We start from the raw sequence: 27,539 nt of genomic DNA, 5'->3' as shown, positions 1-27,539 counted from the left end.
TATGACAAACCCGCATATATTATACAATCATATCTATTTAAAAATATAACGAATAAAATGATTTCAATAAAATTAAAATTTCAAAAAGAAAGTACTATTCAATTTTATATAAATGCTTTTATATATGGCAAGATTTATTTGCGTGGAATTTGATTCTATTGATAACAGACGGACATGGCTACCTCAAATTTGTCTAATGGGCGATGTTTCTATTGTTTTTATACAAACCCCAATACCAACATATTTTTAAGACTGTTTTCGTTTTGCACTAAAATGAAGACTGTAATGAAGCTCAATTGCCACTTTTTCAAAAAGTTTATTTCTTTTACCGATTCGGCATACAATAAATACCGAACAACCACCGTCATTTTTGACATCTCTTAGAAATTCAGCTCCTACAATAGGCTGTGGCCCTTTGGGTTCTCAGTAAATATTGTGCTTCCAGACGGCTGATTAACAAAATTAGTATACGGCACCGGCAGGACTTCGAAGGCCGGTGCCTGACTAAGTGCATTCGTGCTGCGCGTCAAAACAAGTAGCTTGCCGTTCAGACTCTTATCAATTGCCTGAAGATCGCTTACTTTCTTCTGCTGATCCACCACATAAATGGTGTAACTGACGCCGTAGAGCCCGAAAAGCACATCCAGTTCTCGACGTAATGCCGCCAAGGTGATGTACTGCTTGCTGCTACCATCCTGTAGTAGAATAGAGGCCTTGTTGCTGTTAGCGAATCGTGGTTGCAGCTCGCCATCAAGGGTTACATTAAGCCAGGCGAGATTGGGCAGCTGCAGCTCCTCAGCAGAACAAATTGTCAAATTAAGCTGAACACCTTTAAGGTCCACTAGCTCACTGATGACAAGGCGCTTTGAAGCGACTTGCTTTTGGTCAAATGGAAGGAACTCGGACTTGACGGCCCCCTTTATCATGGGCGCATAGTTGACCAAAACCTTTTGCAGTTGTGCCAGCGCCTCCTGCGCTTCCTTTTTCGCATCAGTACTCTTCAAATCGTAGTAAATGATAACCGGGTCCGTAGGTATCAGCTGCGCCTTCTTCTTTAGCTTTTGCACACGGTTGATAGCTTCGCGCGCCAAACCTTCTTCGAGTAGTTCCTCGTTGGGCGTCATATCCATTAGGACCAAAACCTCATTATCGCTGTGTGCCTCAAAGTTTCCGCCAACCTTGTCGGAAGTACAGTAAATGATGCGCACTTCCTCCAGCTCAATTCGTTGATCCAATATGCTAAAGTAGCCCTGGGCTACGTGCTTCTGAATCTCGTCATCTTTGAGTGCTTTAATGGCGGCCATTACAGCTTTGAAATTGCCCTTCAGGCGCTGACCCAGAGTCTACGTCCGTCAAAGAATATTGATCAGTAAGAATTATAAATTCGTATTTGAACATCAAATGCTCACCTTATGGTCAGGTTCCGCACGCAGAGTTACTCCGTACTTTTCCTTGTCCGAGCTTAGAGTCAGCTTGCGTACATTAAGCTCGCTTAGTATGAAATCTTGCAATGTTTCAATTTCAGCCAGTGTTTGTTTGTCCTTGTGAATAACAATGATTTCCGAAATGGGATACTTGACGGGCAGCGTGCGACGGTCTCGCATAACGCGACCTAGCTCCACCACCGACTGCATTAATGCCACGGACCGCTCGATGTCGCTGCGGATAAATTTCTTTTGGCTAACAGGCATCATTTGATAGTGTACAGAATCAGCATGCTCCAAGCTCCCTGAAGGCTGAAAGAGCACCAGTCGCTTGAAAATGTACTCCGTTAAATATGGAGTGAAGGGCGCCATCATCTTAACCATAGTATACAACACATCATAAAGAGTATCTAGCGATTGTATGCATTGCTGGGCGCTCAGCTCGCCCTTAATGCGGCGACGATTCAGCCTCACGTACCTAAAAGGAAAGACACAAAACTGTATTCATGATCTAAAAAATGTGTAAATTTGTCCTACCAATTGGTCAGCTGGTCAATAAACTTGGTTAGTTTGGGCACCACCGTATAAAGGCGGTACATTTTCATCTCTGTTGCAAAGAACTCCAAAAGGGACTCCTTAAACGACAGGATCCACACGTCAATGACCGAGGCATGCTCCATGTTTTTCAGATGCCTTGAACGCTCGTAGGTGTACTGGGCCTTGCCGTGCAGCTCCTCTTTCTCGTACCGCACAATATTTTGGAGCAGGAAGCGGTAGGCGTTGTACCATGGCAGAAATACATCCTTAATTATATCACGCACGCCCTCCTCCTTAAAACGCAGACTTTCTGCGCGCACAACGGGCGAGTTGATGAGATACAGACGCAGAGCATCCGCGCCGTACTTGTGAACCACCTCCATGGGATCCGGGTAATTTTTCTTGCGCTTGGACATTTTCTGCCCATCGGCGGCTAGCACCAATCCACTGGCAATTAGGTTCTTAAACGGAGCCTTATTAAATAATGCCGTTGAGATTACCAGGAGCGTGTAAAACCAGCCGCGTGTCTGGTCAATACCCTCGGCAATAAAGTCCGCTGGAAAGTTATTCATAAAATCTTTTTCATTCTCGAAGGGAAAATGTTGCTGAGCGAAAGGCATCGACCCGGACTCGAACCAGCAGTCAAAAACAGGCGCAATTCGTCGCAAAGGCGGATTCCCGGGAACCGCTGATGGGATTTCAATGTCATCAATAGTTTCGCGATGCAGATCATTCACTTGCACGCCGGAAAGTTCGGCCAATTGTTTAATACTGCCAATGACAATTATTTCATCACCATTAGGAGAGCGCCAAATTGGTATGGGAGTGCCCCAATACCGATTACGGGAAATCTATAAAGATATTAAATTTTAAACACTATTCAGCACAACAAAGGGTCTACTTACAGCCCAATCTCTGGCCTCCTTTAGCCAGTTGCCGAAACGCTTCTCCTTGACAAAGTCCGGTACCCAGTAAGTCTGACCACTGCAGGCTAATAAGTTTTTAGACATATGTTCGACGCGCACAAACCAAGATGGCACCGCCTTGTAGATCAGCGGAGTATCTGAACGCCAGCAGAAGGGGTAGCTATGCTTCACCTGGCCGGTCGAAACCAAATTTCCGTTCGCCTTTAAGCTGGCTATTATGTGCTTGTCCGCATCCTTAACATACTGGCCCGCAAAGTCGGTCACCTCTGCAGTAAACCGGCCGGCTTCATCTACAGGACAAATCACATCGCTTGACTTAGTGATAATGCCCGCCGCCAGGCAGACGCGGTAATCGTCCTCGCCAAAGTATGGCGCGTTATGGACTATACCCGTACCGGAGTCCTCCGTAACATACTCATCCACCAGCACACGATGGGCCTTTACCTCGACGCCACGTTTGGCAAAATAGGGGAACGCTGGTTTGTAATGCAGATCCTTAAGCGTTTGCCCGGCAAACTTCTCCTTCAGCTCGTATTCCGCCTCGGTCTTGTACACATAAGACAATCGAGACTCGGCCAAAATAAAAAGCCGATCGCTTTTTACATCACGCACCTGCAGGGAAAATAAATTATTTACTCTCATTCCAATCAGATGTATTAAAAATATGAGATATACTGGATATATATACATTTACAAGGATAGAGACACAAAAATTAGCATTTTTTGAAGCCCATGCATATTCAATGGCAAAAAAATATTGGGTTCATACGGACATTGGACCAATGCTTAGTATACTAAACTATACATACCTTGACATAAGTCATGGTGGGGTGCACACAGCAGGCGAAATTAGACGGCAGTGTCCAAGGTGTTGTGGTCCACACCAAGAAGTAGGTATTGGGAAGCGTAATCGCCTCAAGTGCAACAACTACGCAGGGATCAACGACCTCTTTGTAGTTCTGGTTTGCCTCGAAGTTTGATAACGAGGTGGTGCAGGCAGTAGAATAGGGCATAACCTTTACACCTTGATATACCAGACCTTTGTCGTAGAGCTGCTTGAATATCCACCATATTGACTCCATGTACCAGGGGTACAATGTCTTATAGTCGTTCTTGAAATCAATCCAGCGACCTACGCGCGTCACAATGCTTTCCCACTCGTCCGCATAGCGCATGACGATCTTTCTGCACTCGGCGTTGTACGCCTTAATGCCCATCTTCTCGACATCCTCTGGACCCTTGATGTTGAGCAGCTTATCGATCTCGAACTCCACGGGCAGTCCGTGGCAATCCCAGCCAAATCGCCGATCCACATGGTAACCCTGCTGGTAGGCATATCGTGTGACGATATCCTTAATTGTGCCAGCCAGGATGTGTCCATAGTGCGGCAAGCCGGTCGCAAAGGGTGGCCCATCGTAAAAGGTGTATCTAACAATTAAACCAAAATATATAACAATAAAAGATGATGCAATCGACAGTACTTCTTACTTCGGCTTTCCCTTCGACAGCTGGCTACACTTTTCGAAAATTTTCTCGTCACGCCATTGCTTCAGCACATTTTCTTCCTCAGCCGGAAAGTTGATGTTCTCAGGAACTCGACAAACGTCGCTGCGTTTCAGTTTCCCTGAAGTGCTCATTTCTGTCAGACTGGATAAGTAAGCCGTAATTCTAAGCTTTAATTAAATGCAAATCAATGCTCACCTTCCTTTTATTAAAAGCCAAAAGTACGAAATTGATGTGATGGCAACAACATGTGCATATCGAAGGCACCGCTATCAAATTGGTTAGAACTATCGGACTATCGATAAGACTAATATAAAAACCGTGAATGTCTGCAGTACTTTATTGGTAATATTTTGAGTAAATTGGTATATATTTACTTTCATGATTTGGTCACACTGTCTAAAATGTGTACATTTATCTTAGCCGTGTTTTATCAGCAAAATAAGTAATAAATAGAAATAATAGTGTATATTAAGGTCTTACAGCTACAACAAAAATACGTGCGCCGACATTAGTTGGCGTATTTGACGCGCGTTAATAATTTTAATTACCGGCATTTATAATAGAACTTGCGTCTGAGTTACATTCGCAATCTAAAACAATGGCACGCCCAATTTTTCCCAATCAGCAAAAGATTGCTGAGAAGTTAATTATTTTAAATGATCGTGGCCTCGGAATACTTACGCGAATTTACAACATAAAGAAGGCATGCGGCGATACCAAATCGAAGCCAGGCTTTCTGTCTGAGAAGTCCCTGGAGTCCTCAATCAAATTTATTGTCAAGCGCTTTCCCAATATCGACGTGAAAGGCCTAAGTGCTATTGTGAATATCAAGGCAGAGATAATTAAGTCCCTTTCGCTCTACTACCACACTTTTGTCGATCTGCTCGAATTTAAGGATAATGTGTGCGAGTTGCTTACAACAATGGATGCCTGCCAGATTCACTTGGACATAACACTCAACTTTGAGCTGACCAAAAACTACCTGGATCTAGTAGTAACATACGTATCTTTGATGATAGTGCTCTCCCGTGTCGAGGATCGCAAGGCAGTGTTGGGACTCTACAACGCCGCCTATGAGTTGCAGAACAACCAGGCAGATACTGGCTTTCCTCGGTTGGGACAGATGATTCTTGACTACGAAGTGCCGCTTAAGAAACTAGCCGAAGAGTTCATACCGCACCAGCGTCTGCTCACAAACGCGCTTCGCTCTCTGACTTCCATCTATGCACTACGTAATCTTCCAGCAGACAAGTGGCGCGAGATGCAAAAGCTCAGCCTAGTGGGCAATCCGGCTATTTTACTGAAGGCAGTGAGAACGGACACCATGTCATGCGAGTACATTTCGTTGGAAGCCATGGATCGCTGGATCATATTCGGGCTACTGCTGAACCACCAAATGCTCGGCCAATATCCGGAGGTAAACAAGATCTGGCTCTCCGCGCTGGAAAGTAGTTGGGTGGTAGCACTCTTTAGGGACGAAGTGCTGCAGATCCATCAGTACATTCAGACAACCTTCGACGGAATCAAAGGCTACAGCAAACGAATCGGCGAGGTGAAGGAGGCCTACAACACGGCCGTTCAGAAGGCAGCTCTGATGCATCGCGAAAGACGGAAATTTCTGCGGACTGCGTTGAAGGAATTGGCGCTTATAATGACCGATCAGCCTGGCCTGTTGGGACCCAAGGCAATCTTCATATTTATTGGACTTTGTTTGGCGCGTGACGAGATTCTTTGGCTACTTCGCCATAACGACAATCCGCCGCTGCTCAAGCACAAAGGTAAGAACTATCATAATCTCATTGTGCCCCTACTAATGAGGATCACTAACAGGCAAGAGTAATGAAGATCTGGTGGATCGGCAACTTCCGGAGCTCCTGTTCCACATGGAGGAACTGCGGGCCCTGGTGCGCAAATATAGCCAGGTAATGCAGCGCTACTATGTGCAATATTTGTCCGGATTCGACGCGACGGATCTGAACATACGCATGCAAAGCCTACAGATGTGCCCAGAGGACGAGAGTATCATATTTAGCTCGCTGTACAATACGGCCGCTGGCCTTACTGTCAAGCAGGTGGAGGACAATGAATTATTCTACTTTAGGCCCTTCCGGTTGGACTGGTTCCGCCTGCAAACGTATATGAGCGTGGGTAAGGCAGCACTACGTATTACAGAGCATATGGAGTTGGCTCGGCTGCTCGACTCGATGGTGTTTCATACGCGCGTTGTGGACAATTTGGACGAAATACTAGTGGAGACTTCGGATTTGAGCATATTTTGCTTCTACAACAAAATGTTTGACGATCAATTTCACATGTGCTTAGAATTCCCGGCACAAAATCGCTACATAATTGCATTTCCATTGATCTGCAGCCACTTTCAGAATTGTACACATGAAATGTGTCCAGAGGAGCGACATCATATACGCGAACGATCGCTGAGTGTGGTTAACATATTTCTGGAAGAAATGGCCAAGGAGGCAAAGAACATCATTACTACCATTTGCGACGAGCAATGCACCATGGCGGACGCCTTACTCCCCAAGCACTGCGCTAAGATCTTGTCCGTTCAGTCGGCACGCAAGAAAAAGGACAAATCCAAATCCAAACACTTTGATGACATACGCAAACCAGGCGACGAATCGTATCGCAAGACCCGTGAGGATTTGACCACCATGGATAAATTACACATGGCTTTAACGGAGCTGTGCTATGCCATTAACTATTGTCCCACAGTCAACGTGTGGGAATTTGCCTTTGCACCGCGCGAATATCTCTGCCAAAATCTCGAACACCGTTTCTCGCGTGACCTGGTCGGCATGGTAATGTTCAATCAGGAGACCATGGAAATAGCCAAACCATCGGAGCTGCTAGCCAGCGTACGAGCCTATATGAACGTTTTGCAAACGGTAGAGAATTACGTACATATAGACATAACCCGTGTGTTCAACAACTGCCTGCTGCAACAAACGCAGGCACTGGACTCCCACGGGGAGAAAACAATTGCAGCCCTCTACAACACGTGGTATAGCGAGGTGCTGCTACGCCGAGTTTCTGCTGGAAACATTGTCTTCTCCATTAACCAGAAAGCGTTTGTACCCATTTCGCCGGAGGGCTGGGTGCCGTTTAATCCGCAGGAGTTTTCTGATCTAAACGAATTGCGCGCACTGGCCGAGCTAGTGGGCCCGTACGGTATCAAGACGCTGAACGAGACGCTCATGTGGCATATTGCCAACCAAGTGCAGGAACTGAAGTCGCTGGTAAACACCAACAAGGAGGTGCTTATCACGCTGCGCACTAGCTTTGACAAGCCAGAGGTAATGAAAGACCAGTTTAAACGGCTGCAAGACGTTGACCGGGTACTGCAGCGCATGACCATAATTGGAGTTATAATCTGCTTTCGCAATCTCGTGCATGAGGCGCTGGTGGATGTGCTGGACAAACGCATACCTTTCCTGCTTAGCTCGGTCAAAGACTTTCAGGAGCATTTACCAGGTGGAGATCAGATTCGCGTCGCCTCCGAGATGGCTTCGGCGGCTGGTCTGCTATGCAAGGTAGATCCCACGTTGGCGACCACATTGAAATCCAAAAAACCCGAATTCGATGAAGGCGAGCACCTGACCGCATGTTTACTTATGGTATTTGTGGCCGTATCAATACCAAAGCTGGCACGCAATGAACATTCCTTCTACAGAGCTACCATCGATGGCCATTCAAATAATACACACTGCATGGCGGCTGCTATAAACAATATCTTCGGGGCTTTGTTCACCATCTGTGGGCAGAATGATATGGAAGATCGCATGAAGGAATTTTTGGCTTTAGCCAGCTCATCGCTGTTGCGTTTGGGCCAGGAATCCGACAAAGAGGCCACTCGCAATCGAGAGTCCATTTACTTGCTGCTGGATGAGATTGTTAAACAGTCGCCATTCCTTACCATGGATCTATTGGAATCCTGTTTTCCATATGTCCTTATCCGTAATGCCTATCATGGTGTCTATAAACAAGAACAAATAATGGGCCTCGGTCTATAGATATCATTGGGCAAGCGGTTCCAATGGTCCCATATTCTTAACCGAGTATTTAGCTATATAGTTTTTGATAATCGATCATTGTGCATTATGCTTACGAATAATGAGTATATTATTCTATTGTTAAACTTAATAATAATATCTGATATATGATAATAACCCAACTAAACCCATGTCTGCGCATATAAGCCAAAAGTATTCAGCATTTTGATACATTATTTGTATAAATAAAGTGCATATGCAAACCAAATGTTCGGGATAAGTGTATTTTGAGGAAATCCTCTGACGATTCTGCACACATCAATTTAACACGTGTACATGGTAATTGCATTATTTTTATTTTGTTACTCATGTATATATTAGATGTGTATTATTTGTTATTATTTTCTTTACGTGTTTATGGGAAAATTCTTCCACAATATTAAATTATTTGGTCACGTTTAATGTTACTTCTTAGGTTGGTGTACAAATACATGTTGTAGGTAAGTAATAAAATATGTTTAATTCTTCTCCTAGTGAATTTGATTTCCCTAGCAAATACATATGCATTTTGACTTAGTGAAAGCTTTTTCTTTTGTAAATTTCATTAGAGAATGCTCAATTCCACTACAAGATTTACTTGCATATATCTGATATTTCTTATTGTATGGTTGTAATACCATATTGATTTATCGGAGATTTAAAGTATGAATTATACAATGGTGCGTTAATTATCTTGTGATTATCTCTGTTTAAAGCACGTAGCTGGCCTTTTAAATGTAGAAATAAAAATAGAATTGAATATCCATCTATTGACTGCATCTATTAGGCAAAAATAATGCAATAAACAAAAGTTTATAAAAACAAAAATATTTAATCGAATCGTTCGCGACGGATCTTAACATTGTGAAACCAATCAAAACACACACACAATCGTATTCAGCTGAAGTTCTACAATATTTTTGGTTAATTATACCACAATCACTACTTGCTGCTAGAAAGCTGGCTGTATCCAATCGTAACAATGTTGTTAGTTATCTACATTTAAATATTTAAATTATTATACACATGCTATATTATCATTTGCGCTTCTCAATATTTGACTAATCCTTATTATATGTTTAGAGTTTCAGTTTTGTTCGAAAAGATTATTTTATATTTAAATTTCTTTTTTTTTTTTTTTTTTTTTTTTTGCAATCAGTCAGTTTAGGCATCTGTTGACTTACAAATTGTCGTCATTGTCTTTTATCAATACAAAAAATATATGAAAGTGAAAGAAATAACATAAAATTAATCGTTTTGCTGTTTCTGCCTCTTTTTGATAATAAATAAAATTGCATTGTTTGCTAAAAGGTTTTAAAGCTCTCGAGTACAAAATCGTGTTAATTTAAAAAAGCTTCGAAAACTCCTTGCCCTACGATCTTAAATTTCTTCCTTGTTTTGTTTTCTACATTTTGCTCTCAGGCTTAAACGCTAATTAAGCATAATATATATTTATCGTAATATTAATTCCACTATGACAATCTTGTTTTGCATATAAAAGCCTACAAATATGAGTTCGCGTTAAATATTATGTCTGCCTACACGGCTGTTCCTTTGTGAATCCTAAATGAGCTAAACGAACTCCTCCTGCTCCAGCCAAGGATGCTGCAGGCACTCCGCCGCCGATGCACGTATGACAGGATTGTATTCGAGCATGGGCAGCAAAAAGTCCGAAAACTTCTTGGCCTCTACGGGATCCCAATCGTACTTCTCCACAAGCACGTTTAGCAAGCTCCAGGGCTTCAGTTTGGTAATGTTACGTAAACTACCTACAAATGAAATCCGTTGACAATGTTAAGTCAAGCTCCACCACTGCAGTGACTCGCACTTACCATAGCTTGTAAAGTACTTCAGACCGTGCTTGCCACGTAGTATCACCGATTGCGGTATTGATCCGAGAAGCTCCACGATGTGCGCTAGATGATCCTCGTCGCGGCTGTACGACTCTCCTGCATGCGGATCAAACAGATAGTCGCCAGTGGCCAGCTCGAAGGCCAGGCACGCTGTGCTCCAGATATCGGCGGTATAGTTGTATGGCGCACCCAGCAGCACCTCAATCGAGCGATACTGACGCGTCTGTATGTCCTCGGTGAAGTGATGGTACTGTCAAACGAATGTTAAGATATAGAACGCAAATGGGATTTTAGGTAATCCGTGATTCAAAGTTGCCTCTGAAAGCGCGATCTCTAATACATTGAGTTTTACTTAAAACAATCGAAATAAGTGGTTAATCGATTTACAGAAACAGGACAGATAGACTTTCAATCATAAATTATTTTTTACTGACTTTAAGACTAGAAATGTAAAAGGCAACCAAGACAAACGGAATTGCAGGAAACAGTCATAATTGTACTCACGTCGTAGCAGGCATTGCCCAGATCGGCGATCTTCACCCTCACGTTGCTGTTGTTGATCAGCGATTGTATCGTGTGCGTATAGGATTGACCCTGACTCTGGCTCTGGTTCTGCGAAGGAATTGCATTGGCATTGACATTTAGTTTAGCGGTGGTTGTTGTTGTTGTGGTTGTTGCTGTGATTGAAGTCGCATTGCCAGCTGTGGTTGTTGTTCTATTATCACAAATGCCAATGTTGCTATTGTGATACAGGTCTGATGCAGTTGTTGTTGTCGTGGTTGTTGTGATGGTTGTTGTTGGTACAAGATGCGTGAACGAGTACGTGCACGTGCTGGTAGTGCTGCTGGAAGCTGGAGTTGGTGCATTGCCAGAGGCACAGGCAGAAGCTGATGTAGATGTGGTTGAGGTTGAGGTTGTGGTGGAGGTTGAGGCGGAGGTTGTGGAATTCGAATTGGAAAATGTTGAAGTGAGCGTGGTGGGGCTGTTGTTGCTCTCTGCCGTGGATGTGTTGTTGCTGTTGTTCTGTTGTGTCGTGGGCGTGCACGTGCTTTGAGTATTGGAGTTAACAGTGGGGTAGGTGGAGCAGGAGTTGTTGGTGTTCAAGTTGCTGACTGTGTTGGCATTGGGCAGCTGCATTATATACGTGATTATTTTTATATATTTTTTTTTTGGTCACACAAGAAAAGAAAAGAAGAAAAAGAACACACGATTTTTCGTTTGGTTTTGGTGCAATGCAAAAACATTCATTAGATCGTCACAGTTGGACATGCGCAACCGCAGTCCATCTGTGAGCATTAGTTAGTTATAAGTATAAAGGTTTCTAAGATATGATAGATTCGACCTCAGCTTCAGCAGTTAATATCACGCACTACATTCACACTCTTTCATGCGTTGCAACAATAATATTATTAAGGCGCAGCTATTTGAATCATTATCTATCTCCATGTATATTGGATGCTGAGTTAAAGCTTGTCGAATGCAGCACAACATTTAGAACATTAATACCGCACAACAATTATATTAGAGCCCTGCATCGAGTCAACTGATTATTTAGCTCGAGCGAGTCAAGACTCAAATGTTTTCGGCTCGAGCTGCAAAACTTTAAGTCGGTGAACTCGACTGTAAATTCGATTTAACCGAATAAATAAGTTTAAGCTGATCGAACTTGCTGCAAGTTCGATTGTTTAGGTTGTGTTCGAACTAATCTTACAACGAACATGATGCTAACTCGAAGTATAAATGACATTGAGTTCGATCGAATCGTTAAAACAAAGCCCCAAAGCTCGAGACGTTTGGTTTTCGGTTAAATCGATTGAGTATTCGAGTTTGATAAAAATCAATTACCCGATGGAGGGCTCTTATACATATCTTAGACGTATGTTGGCTAAGGCGCAAATATATATGTATATGAACTATGAAGCATAATGGCGATAAGCAGGTGAATGGTTACACACAATAACATCTAAAGCTTAAGCCAGTAGCATCGGGTGAATACACATAACACATTGAGGCATATTTAATAATTGGATAGATTTAAGGGGGAATGTTTGTATTATTGGGCATAAGTTAGATTGAGTATTAGCATAAATAGATAAGTGTCTACAGTTTCATGTAATATGTATAAAGAAAGAAGCCGTAGAAGAACATAACTTAGTTAAATACATACAAATTAAGGCAATTAAGTGGACGCAGTCTACTTTGAAGTCCACAATTTAACACTCCCTAGACTCAAACAGGGGGAAAAAAACATAATAAAGGTAATTATTATAATCGCTGATGCTTGGATTAGTAACGACAACTTTGAACTAAGCGTTTAATTGCTAAACATCACACGAGGCTGTGGGAGCAGAGTTGGATACTTTGTATGGAGTCTGCTGTCCCTCAGACTCGAGGCTAGCAAAGCATCGAACACAATTACAGAACGAACGAGCGAGCCAACTGCGAAAACTATCCACCTCAGGGGTAAGTACTATGCACTTTACCTTATCCGAATTAACGCAAACGTTATTTTTACTTAGACTAACGTCCTGCTCGGTAGGAGTGTCGCTGGCAATGGTGCTATTGTCACCCAAGGTGTCGGTATCAGTGTCCTCATCACGGTCAATAGAAGACTGTCGGATATGGCCGATGCCAAATGAAAAACGTTAAAAGAAAGCAATATGGAAATCAAATCAAATTAAGAATACATTGCCGGCGTGATGTTCTTGCTCGGTGTGGCGAATAAGTAGTAAGTACATAAATACATATACATATTCATATATATATATATATACATACGTATGCGTACATACATACATCAGAGTAGATTAAGTTAGTTTGTGGTTTGACTAGAGTGCAAAATGTTATTGGATGCAATCAAACGGATCGATTTGTCGTTGAGCTGAAAATTGTAATGTAATGTAATTGCTGGATCTGGAGACTCACCTTGGCAGTGATTTTCTTCTCGGCACGATAGCGATTGCTTAAATTCGTGGTTCCTCCGATTATGGGACTGTCAACGCCGCCCACGCTGACCAGCCCAACGCCGTTGCACTCACTGTCGCCCAAGAGGCTTGAGAATTTGGAGGCCAGCGAGGATGTGGTGTTGGAGTTGAGCGTCGACGAGGTGGTAGTGTCGTCCTTGTCCAGCGAGGACATGACTACAGCGGCCAGGGGCGTCGATGATGTCGAATTGTTCGCCGTGCTGTTGCTCGTGTTCGTTGAGCCATTCGGCTCGATCAGCGGCCATTTGGCACGCGTCTTCGTTTGCTTCTCAATCGAGCTGACTGTGGGCGAGGGAAGCGATTAGCGGGGAATGGCGAGCATATTATTTGTGTATCTTACTGTATGAATCGGGAAAGTCCGCGCCCTTCACGCGCAGGCTGTTGATCTCATCGTCAATCTGCTGATTCATAGCCGCCGCATTGTCGATAACCAGCAGAATATTCTCGGGCTTAATGTCTGTGTGGATAATGCTGCACTTGCTGTGCAAATAGTCCAAGCCCTCAAGGACCTGCTTAATAATGTTGCGCACCTGCGCAATGGCCAATCCCTGGTAGTTGTTCTTCACAATCAGCTTGTACAGGCTGCAGCCCAGCGCCTCGAAGACCAGGCAGGTGTGCACACCGTTCACACCACGAACCGTAAAGTGGTTCATTAGTCGAACGATTCTCTCCCTCTTCACATCGAGTGGATCTGCATCGCGGATCGCCTCCAGCAGGCGAATCTCATCTGCTGCAGTCTCGATATAATGCGGGGCACTCTTGACCACTTTAAGAGCCACGTACTTCTCATCTCTGTGGTAAGCAAATGCAAGCGTGTCTTTAGAAATGATTCGATTGTAAACATGTTCTATTACTCACTTCAGATCTCGACATAGCCACACAGTGGAGAAGTGACCCCAGCCAAGTTTGCGCACAACACGAAACCGATTGTCGAATATGTCGCCAATGACGACCGGATGATAGCCACCACGGCAATACTGAGAAGCATCTTCCTGCTCCTCATCGGAGCCGTAGAGGCTGCTATCCGGCGAATCTGGGTAGATTTCATCTGTGGTGCTCAATGTGCCGCGTGGCTCCGAGCTGAAAGCAAAAAGAAACCGGAAAGTGGGGTAAGTTAACGTTTGCGACTTATAAGCTCAGCTATATCTAGACATGAATTGAATATTAAACTGGTGTTAGCTGTGAATCCTGAATATATGTGAATTCTTAAAGTTAAACTAAACTGAGCCGACGCACATGAGTGCAACCAAATCCTCAACTTCGTGATGATCCACTTCGGCGGCTACAACGTCCATGACAATCGTCTTAATTGGCTGCTGCTCCACAATAGTCGGTGGTAGACTAAGCGTCAAGGGTTTCTCCCTGAGCACCAGCGTATTCTCCAGTATTTGTTCTCTGGGCGACATAGGCTCAAAGAATAATGCGGAATTCCTGTTTCTTTTGGGTCGCTGTGAATGGTGGCGCAGGGCAATGAGTATGGGCCCAGCGGATACGCATTTGCGCTTCTTGGTAAATCGCTTGCGACGTCTCTTTTCCTCCACCTCGAGCATTGCTTCCATGGCCGCCTCCAGGGCTGCCTTCTTCTCCTGCTCGGAAACAAAGTTGAAATCACAGCTCAGCTCTTTGGTGATATTCGGCGTGGTCGTCGGCGATGTATCGATCATGGTTTCACTGCTGCCAGGACGCAGCAGGTGCATGAGATAGAGGAAGAGTAGCAGCAGGCACAACTGGAGTCCATAGACAAATATTTCATCTTGCGAAAGTATGCTGATGATTTCACCGATATTCTGGCTAAGCATGCTTGCAAAGATTGAAACCAGGTGATAGTAGTGTGCATAATTCTGCCGGATCAACGGCCAGTCAACGTTCCACAGCTCGTTCCAGGCAAGCCACGGCCATTCACTTGGCACGGTGACATTGGCCTCCTTCGGACAAGTGGGGCCCAGCTCCGTGCCGTGCATCCACCAGTTGTCCATTTCGATAGTGTTTTGAGTTCGTTCGAATATTGGATTTTAGCGCTTTCGCCTACATTGCACACAGGCGCAGTAATGTGGGCGTGTCCCAAACAAGGGCGGGCACAGCAGAAGGGGCTGGCGACGACCTTGACTTTCCTATGCGTTGGCGGCCTGCGTTAGTTTTAGCATTGTTTTTGTACGCTCGCAAACAGTTTGCACTCTTTAATTTCGAAGAGGCCTTACATAACGCGCGTGTCGAGGATGCGGAGGTAAATAAATAAATCGCACAACGCAGAAATTTGAATTATGAAAAGTATCTGTATCTTTCGCTCGACAACCGTTTGGTTCGCTACCATTTCCGAGAATGCCGAAACGCCTGTGTTTTTGTATTTGCCCACCAAATGAGCGAGCCAAAGTCAAAGAATTCAATTCGTGTCGTATAGCGAGTATTTTCTGTTTTCTGTTGTTGCTTTTATCAACTACAAGCCAAATCCATCGAGTATCCATGTGTGTGTGTGTGTGTGTGTGTGTGTCGAACTGAGCGACTGAAGAGCCCCACAATAGTCAACCAAACACATATGCATACCTTTATACATATGTACGTATGAGTGTGTATACTTGCATACATATACATACATACGTATTTTGGCGTCATTATCCAATGTACTTCATCAACTCGTCGACGTCGTAGAACCACGCGGCTGCCAAGGCGGCGGCAAGTGCCGGTCATGGAAATCACACAGCACAAGCATCGAGCGTCAAACAGCATCATCATGATCATCATTATTATTGTAACGGATTTCTTAGGCACTGTGCCAAAATTGGGTCTATGGCATTGCCGAACCGCTGTTTTCTTTGAAACAATATAAAATGTGTGTTGAACTTTCAGTTCAATTGAAGCCAGGCGACATGCATTTAAAGTTTTTAAGTGACTAAGCAGTCTGTGAGTATTGATTTCTGCCCCCATTTCAGTCCTCTGAGCCAGTCTTTGTTACATTACAAAGTGCCTGTGGTTGCCTCTAATAAAACACTTGTTCCTTGCATGACTCACCCTAATGCACAAAGAGAAGCACGCACCTTACATCTCTGCTTTGTTGCCTGTTCGCTCAATTCTCCGCGGCGGCTGCTTCTTCATATTATTATTTATAGACTATGCATATATGTATGTGTGTGTGTAAATACAATAAATCGCTGTAAAAATAAGTGCAAATAACACACGCGCTTCGTTTAAAATGTGTGCAGTTGTGTGTGTGTGTGTGTGTGTGTGTGTGTATAAATATATTGGCCTGTGAGAGCGTGAAAACGTCATAGTTTTCCCAAGTGCAGCAGACGTAATAGAGATGGGCGCGGGCTGTGGCTATTTACGTCGTTCATCGAGTCGAGTAAAGGCACGATGTGGCCAGAGGAGAATTAATAAAATTGATTTGAATATGGAAGCTATCTCTCTCCAATCTCGAAATATCGATACAAATAATGAAAAGAAACGGTTTATTGACACATAGAAGAGTCGCAGCGATTAAATAATAATGCCACTACACAAAGAAAAAAAATTATATTAAAAGTGTAGCATGTTTATTGGGATTCGTGCTAGGATAAAAAAAATAATTTGTCTGTGCTGGTTCGCAATGGCGGGCATTACAAATTAGGCACGCGCTCATCTCTTTTCGGTACTATGTGGGAGTGTGATACTGCGGGGAAAGACGAACGTTTGGCGTCACAAGGTTATTTTGTGGTTAAAGCAAATTAAAAACGTAAACAAACCCAAGCAACCGTTGGATTGGTCAGTGCGTGGGCTTGTGTGTGTGCATGTGTGGGCGGAAATATGGCTCGCTGTAAACTCGCGTAAATATCGCAATTAATGTTGCAACTGTTGTCCTCTTGGCCGTTAATGCACCGTGGAGCAAGCATCAACGAAATGTAACTAATTTATATAACTTAAAAATATAGGATCTCTGATCCCATTAAGTGCATCTGTCTGCCTACTGTCAGTCTCTCAGACCAGCCACACGCCCTTTCGAAAATGTATGTATATTTGTGGCAGTTGCGCCCCACTGTGCGCTGCCTGGGAACGACAGCAGTTGGCTGACCTGTCAGCACAGAAATTGAGAGGTGCTCGTGGGCGCGATGCATTTAATTGGGCCCACGTTGCGTACACATATGGGGCATAAGTGTGTCAAATAGAAATAATGAAAGGTCTATGACTAGGTGGAGGCGGCTACTCACAGGCTGACGAAGGGTCCTCGCAGTGCTGGCATATCGCGGCGCCGATTGAGGGGCGGTGAGAGTGATAGAGAGAGAAAGTCCTGCTGGGCCTTGTCCTCGTCAACGATGCTCGTCGGGGTGCTGTAAATACGCGTCGTTGGCAGGTAGCCAATCTGCTGAAGAAAGTCGTCGCGGTACGAGAGCTTTGTGGTCGACTGCGAGGACGTCAGCGTGCCCAGCGACAGCGGCTGATGGGCCACGCCCGATCCGTGATGATGCAAGTGCAGATGATGTGCGGAAGTTACCAATGGAGTCGCCACATTGACATGATGATGCGCCGCCGGATGGAAGTGTGGATAGGGTATGGGCGCGGGCGCCGGAGTGGCCGCTGTACCGCCAACATAGCCAAGTCCATGGGCGTGCGACAGGAAAGGCGGCGCAATGATCTTGTCGTCAAAGCTGCGCCGAAAGCTGAACCCCTTCAGCGAGTTGCTGTAGTTGCGATGCGACAGCGGCGAGCTGCCCAAATCAATGCTAGCCGCCGGCCCGAGCAGCTTCATGGTGCTCAAATAGTTGGGCGAGCCGCCGCCCGCCGGACTCAGTGTTTGCGTCTGCGCCTTTCCGCTGGCCGTAGCCGTACCGCTGCCCAGCATGCTAAGCGCCGGCGAAGTGCGCAGCTGAGGACTGCCGCCGGCAGCTGTTGCCGCTGTGGTGCTGCACACCGAATTGCCGGCCGAAAGCGGCGGCGAGATGGCGCTCAGCGTGGAAATGCCGCTGTCGCTGCTGCATATGCCGGCCGGCAGTGTGTGTGTGTGCGTGTGCGTGTGTCCCAGCGATGTGTGGGTCGGCGAGATGAGATGATGCTGGTGCTTGTAGCCGCTGCCCGTGCTGCCATTGCTTCCACCGCCACTCCCACCACTGGCGGCGCTAACGAGGCCGGCCATGCCGCTGCTGGGCAGTACGGGAGCCAGCTTGGCAATGTGCCCGCACTGCGCCTGCAATATGCCCAATAGACAGAGATAGTAGCCCGAAAGTCTCCCACTCGTTTATAGTGTGGTCGTCGCACTTATTGGATTGCTGCGGTTTGTTGTTTCTGGAGCGTCGTCGCCTTGCCTAGCAGCTACATGGCGCCGATGTCGCTGCCGTCGTCCACATCCTGGTTGTCCTTTGTTGCTGTTTGCTGATTTCGATGCTCCTGATGCTGGGGCGAGTGACGCGTTTACGCTCCCACTGCAGCCAGAGAGTTTTCAGCCTCATTTTCACTTGGAGCCATCGCAGCCCGATTTCAATTCCTCCGTTTTATGTAGCATACTTTTGTGCGTAAGAAAATCAATGAAGCCCCTGCTGCCTAAAACATTTTATTGCATTTTAAGCACCGTTTTTCGTTTTTCACCGCTCGCTTTGCTTTGTAACCCAAATTGCGCATGAAAAATTAACACACACATGGACGTACACTATACACACACACACACACACACACATACATACAAAAGCGTTCGAAAATTTTTCTTCAGCTTTGCTATTGGCTAAGGTTTGGCTGTCGATTCTTCCGTTTAACCGTTGCTATTCGAATCGTGTGTTTGGCTAGCAGCAGCTGAATTTGTTCTCCTTTTCCCAATTGCAGTTGCACTTCACATTATCAATTTGTCCGATTTTGACTAAGCAGCAGGAAAATTGAAGATATTTCTGGATTACACCTTTGATTATTCGGTCTCAACTTTGCAATGCGTCGCACACGAACTCTCCGACTGACTATCGGTTTCTGACCCGTACAAACTCTGCAGCGAAGTTGCGCCGAGCCGTCTCTACTTACTGCCCAGCCTCAGGCCGCGCTCTCTCTCTCTAGCTCTCTCGCTCTCACTGGCAGAGCGCATGTGCCGGTTTTGCCGTTACTGCAAAGCCATTTGCACAAAGCACCAAAACAAAACAAACCAAAAAGAGAGCGAGAGCAGCTCAGCGAAGTGAAAGAGCTTACTGCCGCCAGAGTCAGCTGTCAAAAGCTTTATCAATCAGACAGCCGCTGCCGTATTTGTTTACCAATTCACATCAGTTTTCCAGAATTCATGGCATTTTTCTTCCTTATGAAGCTTTCAAAGGAATTGAATTGTAGGTAGTCGCATTTGTATACCCTTTCTGAGTCACGAACCAGGTTGAAAATCAAACAAAAGGTCGGATTGCTTTATATAAGTTATTTTTATTGATTTTTCGGTTTTATTTTGTTTCTGGCAAATTTAAATTTGAAAACAATTCTTTGATATTAAATTTAAATTTTTGGAAATGTTTTATTTTACTTGTACGAACAATAGATACACACGCAAAACTTTAAAATGGTATTTTCATTATTTGAAATTTATATAATATATAATATATGTTTGTATTGAATTTTATGTGTGTATACATGTGCTGGTTCTTCATAATTGATAGCGATGATATAATTTTGAAATATTACAACACTTTGGGACTAATTGCATAATTTACGAATACACATGAGACAACATTTGTTGGTTAATTCAATGAAATATGGTGTAAACAACAAAAGGCAAACTATTCAATGAAATTTGAAATAAATAATACAATTTGAAAAATCGTTTGAAATGTTCAATACTTAATGGACAATAGCGTACAGTTTTTAAATAAGTTTTTGGATAAGAATACTTTAAGGATTGGGACTATATTTAAATTTGATTGCTATTTATTTAGTTATTTTTCAAGTTCTGTCATTGGGCGCGATTCTAGGCTGTTTAACTTGACTTATATACATTTGCAGTTAACACAATAGGCCACAGACTAGAGCTCGATACAGCAGCATCAGCGCATCAGCGACCCATCGTTTAGCAAGAGCAACAGTTTATTGGATTCTTTACATATGTATATATATATATTTTAACAATTTTGTGTAAACTAATTCCGAAAAGTTGTTGGGCAAATGTACACACGCTTCATTTGCCACACGAAAGACCAGTTTTAACAACAAATATTTTTTTCTTAGCTAAGAGACGACTTGCTATGGGCACTCACACACAAATGCAAATTAATTCTAATATGGTATATGTGGCACACACATACATAGACGTAGTTAAAAGTAAAGCTTACTGTTTAGATACAATCCGATGCAATTAGATACAAGGGCCACGACCATCGACCATCGACAGTTGTGTTTACAATTTGGTTTTATTGGCATATCTTCTAAGTAGTTTAACACTTTGCTCGATCTTGCTAATTTCGAAATATAGTTACAATTCGCAGTTAAAGGGATACACATATATATGCATGTATATGAAACAATAACACTTTAGGTCAGTATCTAAGTATCATATGGTAATTGATTATATGCATACGCGCTGATTAAATACCTATCAATATATGTTATAGCTTGAATGCCTGAATATTAATTAATGCGTCCTATTCTCAATTCAAATTGCATTCCTCGTCATCGCGAACATTTTATGTATGCATCTTATTTTGTTCGTAGCAAATTGCATTTCGAATATTATTGTGAATTTCTTTCTTTCGGATTGATTAAAACGTGCTAGCTTTCGCTTTACAATTCAGATTATAAATTAGAGTTATGTTCTAAAGCTTATAATAAATATAAGTGTGTGTATATATATATATATATTTTTCGATTTATTGAACATACCAAATTTTTAACAATTAAAAGGAATAAAAAAGTGTGTGTGGCTGTTCAAAACGCTCTCATGAATTGGGTTTGTCTCGCTTGAAGCATGAACCTAATATTTTTGCTTAACCATATCTAGATGCAGGAAAAAGAGAAAGAGAGAAAAAAATAGAGTGATGCAGTAAAGACAAATTAAAATAACATAATTAAATATACTTATACAACATAAAACTAAACTCAATTACCAAACAATTCAATAGTTCAAACTGGCAGTGTGATAAATAATTTTCTCGCAAGTCTTTACCAGATGGCATTAAAAGAAAATCAAGAAAATGTCAATTATCTAAACAATTTGATCAACAAAAACATATATAACGTGTATTTACAATAGGCTGTAATTCCATGAGCAATTCATTTGATCTCTTTTTATGAAGACAATTTAGGTTTTCTTTTTCTTTAGTGATTTTGTTTAGAGGCTTTCAATACAAGTGCCGCAAGCCTATAGAATATATATATGGGTATTATATCGCACTCAGGGAATATCTATAGTTCCCTAGGCAGTGTTTGATAGTGCCCCATTTTAGTATATTTTGCTGGTTCTTGGAAAAATGCGATCTCATGATTTTTAATGGACGAGCTCTGATTCTTTTTTTTTTCTTTTTTTGGTGGATATTACCAAAAGTAACTAGTGAAAGAAGGGTGGAAAACTTGAATGGGGGACAGTGTATGACTAAGCGGCATACATACACGGTATATAGTACATACGTACATCCATACACACACACATATATATATGCGTATATGCCCTATCTTGTCAGATATTCGCCGTGAAAATGAGTGTCTAAAAATATACGTTCAGGTCCTATAACTGTGCTACGATTGCATGTCTGTGTGGTTGTTCGTGTGTGTGTGTGTGTATAGGAGCTTATTGCTAGAAGTTGCCTATTAATTGTTTATATTTGTTAATATATATTATTAAATATTGTGTTGGTTTTAACTCAACTCCCAAAACCAGTGTGGAGCGCAAAAAGTTATTATAGTATGTAGAGTGATTTCTGTATCAAACTATTCTGCAATATATTCATTCAAAAGATTATTGTGGTTTACAATATTTTAGATTTCGTATTTGTTTGTTTAACTATTTTCACGCAGAATTAACAACAAGTTCGATGGTCAAAGACGCTTTTTGTTAGAGTTAAGCTTGTTATTGTACTTCTGCAAAGTGTTCTTGAAGTTCTGTCTTTCTAACATTGATGAAGGATAATATCTGGGAAGTCGACATACTCGATTCCTTTACTGGTTGGTTAGCGGGGCCAACTGTTTATATACCTGGTGTGTATGTGGTCTGTTCTGTTGCGTTCAGCGACGTGTTCTCGTTGGCCGCCACCGGAGCTCCAGTGAAGGGATTAACGCCAACTGCAGCGCCGCTTGGTGGGGGCATGGCGAAGACGGGCTGACCACCAGCCTGTTCGCGCGGCTGTGTGGTAACAGGTGCGCCTCCTGCGCCCAGGTTGACATCGTCGAGATCAGCGTCCTCCTGTACGAACAATAGCAAATAGAATTCAATTAGAAGCAGCTCATTGAGTATATAACTAGATGTGTCTGTTTGTCGCTGAAGAGTTATCTGAATGGTTGTTATTCCGCGTTGTTTAGTCAACGAGTTTTCGGTTAGTAGAGAAAAGCCGTTTACAAAGCAATCAAATATTTACATAAGTGTATCATACAATGCTTTCAGCCTTGGCAAACTAAAATATCGCATACGAAAAAACTAAAATGAACTAAAACTACATGTTACTTGGTTTTACGGCACAACTTCGTTTAAATGAAAATATAATTTGTTAGTTAATTTACCCAGCAGCCTAGGGAACAGAACACCAACAAGCCGTGAGCTCTTGTCGCTTGAGCGCTTTACATGGGGTTCGGTTCAAAGATTTGCTCCGCTTCGCATTGTGCAATTTTGCAACTGAATATGGTAATCAATATTTCTTAAAGAACGTCTAAATTTTGTTACGATGGTTGGGTTAGTTAAACGTGTAAAAATACATTTGGGTATTTGCATCGTGGTTATTCGCCCTGAGATCATGCGGTACTCGTGCCGGTGACATTTTCTATTTCTATACTTACAAGACGTGGATTTTGTCCCAAAGTCGGTGGCAGATCGCTGGCCTCTCGATTGCCATCAGCGCGCTGGGCATTTGTTAATATATGGCAAGACATATCACATATATATGATCGAATCGGATCGTGTCAGATCAAATTACGACATATAGTACACGTGTATATGCATATGCGATATAGTTTAGAATGAGCCGCGCGCAGGCGCAATTGTGTGTGAGGTTGTAGGTGGGTATGATGAGTCGATCGAAAGGTGGTTTTGAGAAAAAAAAATAAACAAAATTAGAAACGTAAATTTGTTGTTTTGTTCTTTCCTTCACATACATACATAAGAGTGTACAAAAACGAAAAAGGAAAATCGAATTTAAAGAATACACACACAAGAAAACAATCAATCAATCTCATTATGTACAGAAAGTGGGACGCAAATAAAAGAAAAACCAAAGAGAAAAGCAATTGTGAGCTCTAAAATAAAAACGGAGGGAAATTCGCTTGTCTTTAAATGTTTACAAAATGCATATCAAGTTGTGTGGATTTGACTTTCAGTAATCATTGAATTGAATTTCGAGTGCGTATTTATGTATTAGTGGAGACTTTTTTCTTCTTTTAAACATTTGATGATTTTCGTGGTGTCCGCATTCATAGAGAAACAAAATTTATTCAAATAAACAAAGTTTAAGAAAGTAAACAAATCAATGTTGAAAATGATCGAAACATTTGTGGGTGTTAGTCGTGTCGTATATACCTTTGCCCTTGTCGACAACTTAAACTACATACTTACCTCAAACTAAGCAAAAGTATAGATAAAGTAGAGAGTAGTACTAGATGAATGCAAATAAAAAAATAAAATAAAAAATAAAATGAGGGAAAAAAGAAATGAAAACGCTCAAGCAATTGAAAACAAAAAATGAGAAATACATAATTTAAATAAAGCATTTATTGTTTGTGTGCCGAATTAGCCATTTGCGAAATGCCAGTTAAATATATGCATATAAATGGTTTTAGCTGGAAAACTACTTTTGACTAAACAAGCGCCTCACAAAAATCATCAAAACATGTCCAGTGTTATGTTGAAAAATATATATAACTTGGATTCTGGGTTAAAGTGCTGTGCTGTATATATATATATGTACACAAGCAGTGTGTGTGTGCGTATTTGTGTGTGTGTAAATGGTTGTGTACATGTATGTGTCTATGATAGAGCATTCGTTGGGTGTGTAGTGTTCATATTGAAATCGATTGTTTTTCTTGTATTTTTGTTGACTTTTTTTTTTTGCATTAAATCAGTTCTGAATGGTTAGTAGATGGGCAGGGGGGCGCAATCAATAACCAATAACCAAATCAAACATCACTCACATTCAAATGTGAATACTGGTCGTGCGACTCGTTCACCGGTGGTTTAAACTTGCCGCAACAGAAGTTGCAACAGCAGCAGCAGCAGCAACAACAACAGCAGCCCGTCAGCAATGTGCAGCAAATGACCAAGGCCTACAGCGAAAAAGAGAGAGAGATTAGCAAATGCCTAGGCACAGGCGAAAGGTGTTGAGCACAACACAACACTCACCTTTACCGCCGGCGATGTGACCACAAAGTACGCATTCACATTCTCCTCGCCAAACTGCTCGGCAATGTAGAGACCCAGTGAACCATAATTATCATAAATATTGCGTTTCGTCTGATCGCTCAGTATCGAGTGTGCCCGATTGACCTCCTTGAACTGTGAACGGATGCAGTTAATCGTAAAGGCGAATACAAATATATTCTGTTCTTTTTATCTTACCTTATCGGCAGCGTCAGCGTTGTCTGGATTTTTATCTGGATGGTATTTAAGTGCAAGTTTTCTATAAGTCTTCTTGATATCATCAGCTGTTGCTGTTTTAGGAAGTCCCAAGATTTCATAGAGCGAATCGCCCGATGTGCTGAAAACCCAAAAAATCAAAATCAAATAATGAATTAACAATCACAAAGAATACGCTTGAAAAGCGATCCATTCACACGGCTAACCTAAACAAGTTGCCACAGTGAGAACACAATTTATTTGTGTATTAATTATACATATATATATATATATATTTTTTTTTTGTGAAAAGCGAATTTGTTTATTGACTGTGGGGGCGCAGCCAATCGATTGCACAACCTAAATGTAATACAGTCCGGTTCGCTGAATATGCAATAATTGTAATCAATTGTTGTCTGCGGTTTGTTGTTTCTTAAGCGAAGCGGCAGAGTTAATTCCGAGCCCTGCACATTCTGATAAATGATACTCTATAGATTCGCGGGCTACTAGAACTCGCGACTGGCGACTGGCGACTAGCTACGATGCGACGTTGATGACTAAGCCTCGTCGACGGTGTTGCTGGGCATTCCACAGCAACAGTTAAGGGCAGTGCAGCACGCGATAGCGGGCAGCACACACACACAGACATACTCTTGCCCCTGTGGGTGTTGGCGTCACAAAATATACTCTGAGCACATTTGGCATTGAGGCGGGCCCCAGCTTGGGGACTGTTGGATGCGTACGCAGCTGTACACTGCCAGCCAGCCAAGATGTGAATACCTCTCCCCAATCACCCACCACCCACTTCGTTTCAGTTCAAGCTAACTGCAAATGTCATTTACATTTCGACGGCTGTTTTCTTAAGCAGCAGTTTTTTTACACTCGTGAAATGCGACAGAGTATATTTTCTCGCAGCTATTGATATTTGGGTATTTAAAAACACTCATGACAGCTCACGTCATAATATTATACCTCGAGGCGTGGCAAATCGCGAAAATCGAACATGTAAACTTGTAGAGGCAGAGTCATCAAATTTGGAATAGATAATGCCAAAGCTCAAAGACCAAATGAATATAGAGTATGCCGCAGTCAGTTACACCCGAGTACTTGTGTTGTCTACATTTTCTGAATTGGTTGGCTGCCTATTGTTTATATGGATGAGCAAATTATCCGAAGGGGGGCCTAATGCAGCTTAGCCGCTTTTACGCTTAACGGCAAATATACGTGCTGATAAGGGCAACGAGTCGGCCCAAGAAAATGGCAGTGCTTCGAGATAGCAGCACTCAAAGCAAAGTGGGCGGAAAGGGTGGAATTGCAACACAGCCAAGGCCAAGGACACTATTTACTAAAACGAGCTGCAGCCGCGTGGCCTCTGTGGAAAACCATTCAGAAGTGGGGCAAGGAAGGGTCGCTCGAGCATTACTCATAGCAAATTATAATTGTTTTTGTACATACATACATACATGTGTATGCATGTGCATGTGTGTGTTAAGAAGAATGAGAGCACAAACTGCCAAATATTTAGCCACTAAAACAAGCTATAAAGCTTGAAGTAGTTATAGATATCACATAACATTGACTGTAGGTGTGTGTGTGTGTGTGTGTGTGAGGGAGAGAGCACTTGTTGTTATCACAACCCATCAGAATTTGCAGGGCGCTTGTGTAATTTTTGTTGCGGCAAATACATGGCACATATGTACGTATTCACCAAATGCCGTCAATATCTCACGAATGCATCGCTTGAGAATAATTGTCCGCAGAAATTAGCTGCATTCACCTGCACACACATAGATACAAGCCACACACACACACGCATACAGCCAAGCAGCTGCCCCTCTCTCAAAATTTTAAGGATTTGGCTTTTGTTTATCCCAAGCCAAAGGAATTTAATTCAGCCGTTTCAGCAGCTGCTGCCTTGTGCGCTGCTGTTGTTGTTGCTGGCGCGCGGAAAATCAATTGAACGTCGACTGCGCTGCCGCTGCCATTGGCGTTGGCAATGCGCATCTGCCAGCTGCAGACGGCTGGCGTGTATGTATGTGTGCGCAGAAAAAAAAGGAACATGAAGAAAAGCGTTTGTGAAATTGTACTTACGACAGTTTTCTTTTATCCATGCCACCGCCACTCATGTTGCTTTTATTGCTGCCGCGTGTCTCTTCGATTGGATGTCACACTATTGTCAGCAATTAATAATTAACACTAGCTTTTTGCACGCACTCACACACTCGGGAAACAACACATTTGTTATATTTGTCACGAAAATTGTAAATGACTACGGCTACTACGGATATCGTTATCGATTCTGACTAGTGGTGTGTGCGTGTCCGTTTTATGCGCACGACATGCGAATCTATCGATAAGAAGTGTCGATGTATTAAAAATATAACACACCAAATAGATCAACATGAAAATAAAATATTACACGTAAATTGCACTTCAACAAATTCAAGGCTTACTCAATAAATATTAATTGATAAACAGTTTCAACAAATTCATCGATATGGAATCGCAACATGAGTTGTCAACTATTAGGAAAAACAAAAAAAATGTTACGATATAAAAAAAGTTTGTACTAATTCAAGTTTTTCAAAAACT

General features: G+C 42.6%; 4 protein-coding genes across 11 annotated transcripts; 1 reads left to right on the top strand and 3 right to left on the bottom strand.

The window, feature by feature from the left end:
* Nucleotides 1-109: 109 nt before the first annotated feature.
* Nucleotides 110-4,644, bottom strand: LOC115770098 (isoleucine--tRNA ligase, cytoplasmic). Its single transcript, XM_030715210.1, has 7 exons — nucleotides 4,589-4,644; nucleotides 4,376-4,534; nucleotides 3,697-4,315; nucleotides 2,867-3,499; nucleotides 1,962-2,812; nucleotides 1,410-1,902; nucleotides 110-1,343 (listed from the first exon to the last, which is right to left on the bottom strand). The coding sequence occupies exons 2-7, from the start codon at nucleotides 4,522-4,524 to the stop codon at nucleotides 396-398; spliced, it is 3,693 nt and encodes a 1,230-aa protein (XP_030571070.1). The 5' UTR covers nucleotides 4,525-4,534; nucleotides 4,589-4,644; the 3' UTR covers nucleotides 110-395.
* Nucleotides 4,645-4,833: 189 nt separating this feature from the next.
* On the top strand, nucleotides 4,834-9,484 carry LOC115770025 (membrane-associated protein Hem). The gene is made up of 2 exons (XM_030715080.1): nucleotides 4,834-6,171; nucleotides 6,224-9,484. The coding sequence occupies exons 1-2, from the start codon at nucleotides 4,992-4,994 to the stop codon at nucleotides 8,422-8,424; spliced, it is 3,381 nt and encodes a 1,126-aa protein (XP_030570940.1). The 5' UTR covers nucleotides 4,834-4,991; the 3' UTR covers nucleotides 8,425-9,484.
* An 84-nt stretch (nucleotides 9,485-9,568) lies between these two features.
* Nucleotides 9,569-19,170, bottom strand: LOC115770026 (SRSF protein kinase 3). 7 transcript variants are annotated; one of them, XM_030715082.1, is made up of 8 exons: nucleotides 17,458-19,165; nucleotides 14,138-14,359; nucleotides 13,620-14,071; nucleotides 13,221-13,561; nucleotides 12,779-12,907; nucleotides 10,800-11,426; nucleotides 10,275-10,545; nucleotides 9,569-10,211 (listed from the first exon to the last, which is right to left on the bottom strand). In XM_030715082.1, the coding sequence occupies exons 1-8, from the start codon at nucleotides 18,378-18,380 to the stop codon at nucleotides 10,015-10,017; spliced, it is 3,162 nt and encodes a 1,053-aa protein (XP_030570942.1). In that variant the 5' UTR covers nucleotides 18,381-19,165; the 3' UTR covers nucleotides 9,569-10,014. The 7 variants fall into 7 exon arrangements, with proteins under 7 accessions (XP_030570942.1, XP_030570945.1, XP_030570944.1 ...); XM_030715085.1 differs by having other exon boundaries at nucleotides 10,800-10,907; nucleotides 17,458-19,164; XM_030715084.1 differs by lacking the exon at nucleotides 17,458-19,165 and adding an exon at nucleotides 14,516-15,571.
* Nucleotides 19,171-19,693: 523 nt separating this feature from the next.
* LOC115770099 (dnaJ homolog subfamily C member 5 homolog) lies at nucleotides 19,694-27,287 on the bottom strand. Of its 2 annotated transcripts, XM_030715211.1 has the most exons (7): nucleotides 27,039-27,287; nucleotides 24,951-25,089; nucleotides 24,735-24,887; nucleotides 24,527-24,658; nucleotides 23,180-23,242; nucleotides 22,385-22,592; nucleotides 19,694-21,190 (listed from the first exon to the last, which is right to left on the bottom strand). In XM_030715211.1, exons 1-7 carry the CDS (start codon nucleotides 27,071-27,073, stop codon nucleotides 21,168-21,170), a joined length of 753 nt encoding a protein of 250 aa, XP_030571071.1. In that variant the 5' UTR covers nucleotides 27,074-27,287; the 3' UTR covers nucleotides 19,694-21,167. The 2 variants fall into 2 exon arrangements, with proteins under 2 accessions (XP_030571071.1, XP_030571072.1); XM_030715212.1 differs by lacking the exon at nucleotides 23,180-23,242 and having other exon boundaries at nucleotides 19,695-21,190; nucleotides 27,039-27,282.
* Between the last annotated feature and the right edge of the window lie 252 nt (nucleotides 27,288-27,539).

Source organism: Drosophila novamexicana, unplaced genomic scaffold (genome assembly GCF_003285875.2).
Source record: "Drosophila novamexicana strain 15010-1031.04,08,12 unplaced genomic scaffold, DnovRS2.1 tig00004555-arrow-pilon, whole genome shotgun sequence".
Classification (NCBI taxonomy): domain Eukaryota; kingdom Metazoa; phylum Arthropoda; class Insecta; order Diptera; family Drosophilidae; genus Drosophila; species Drosophila novamexicana.
The sequence above is the reverse complement of the archived record's forward strand: the minus strand, read 5'-3'. Positions and strand labels throughout refer to the sequence as shown.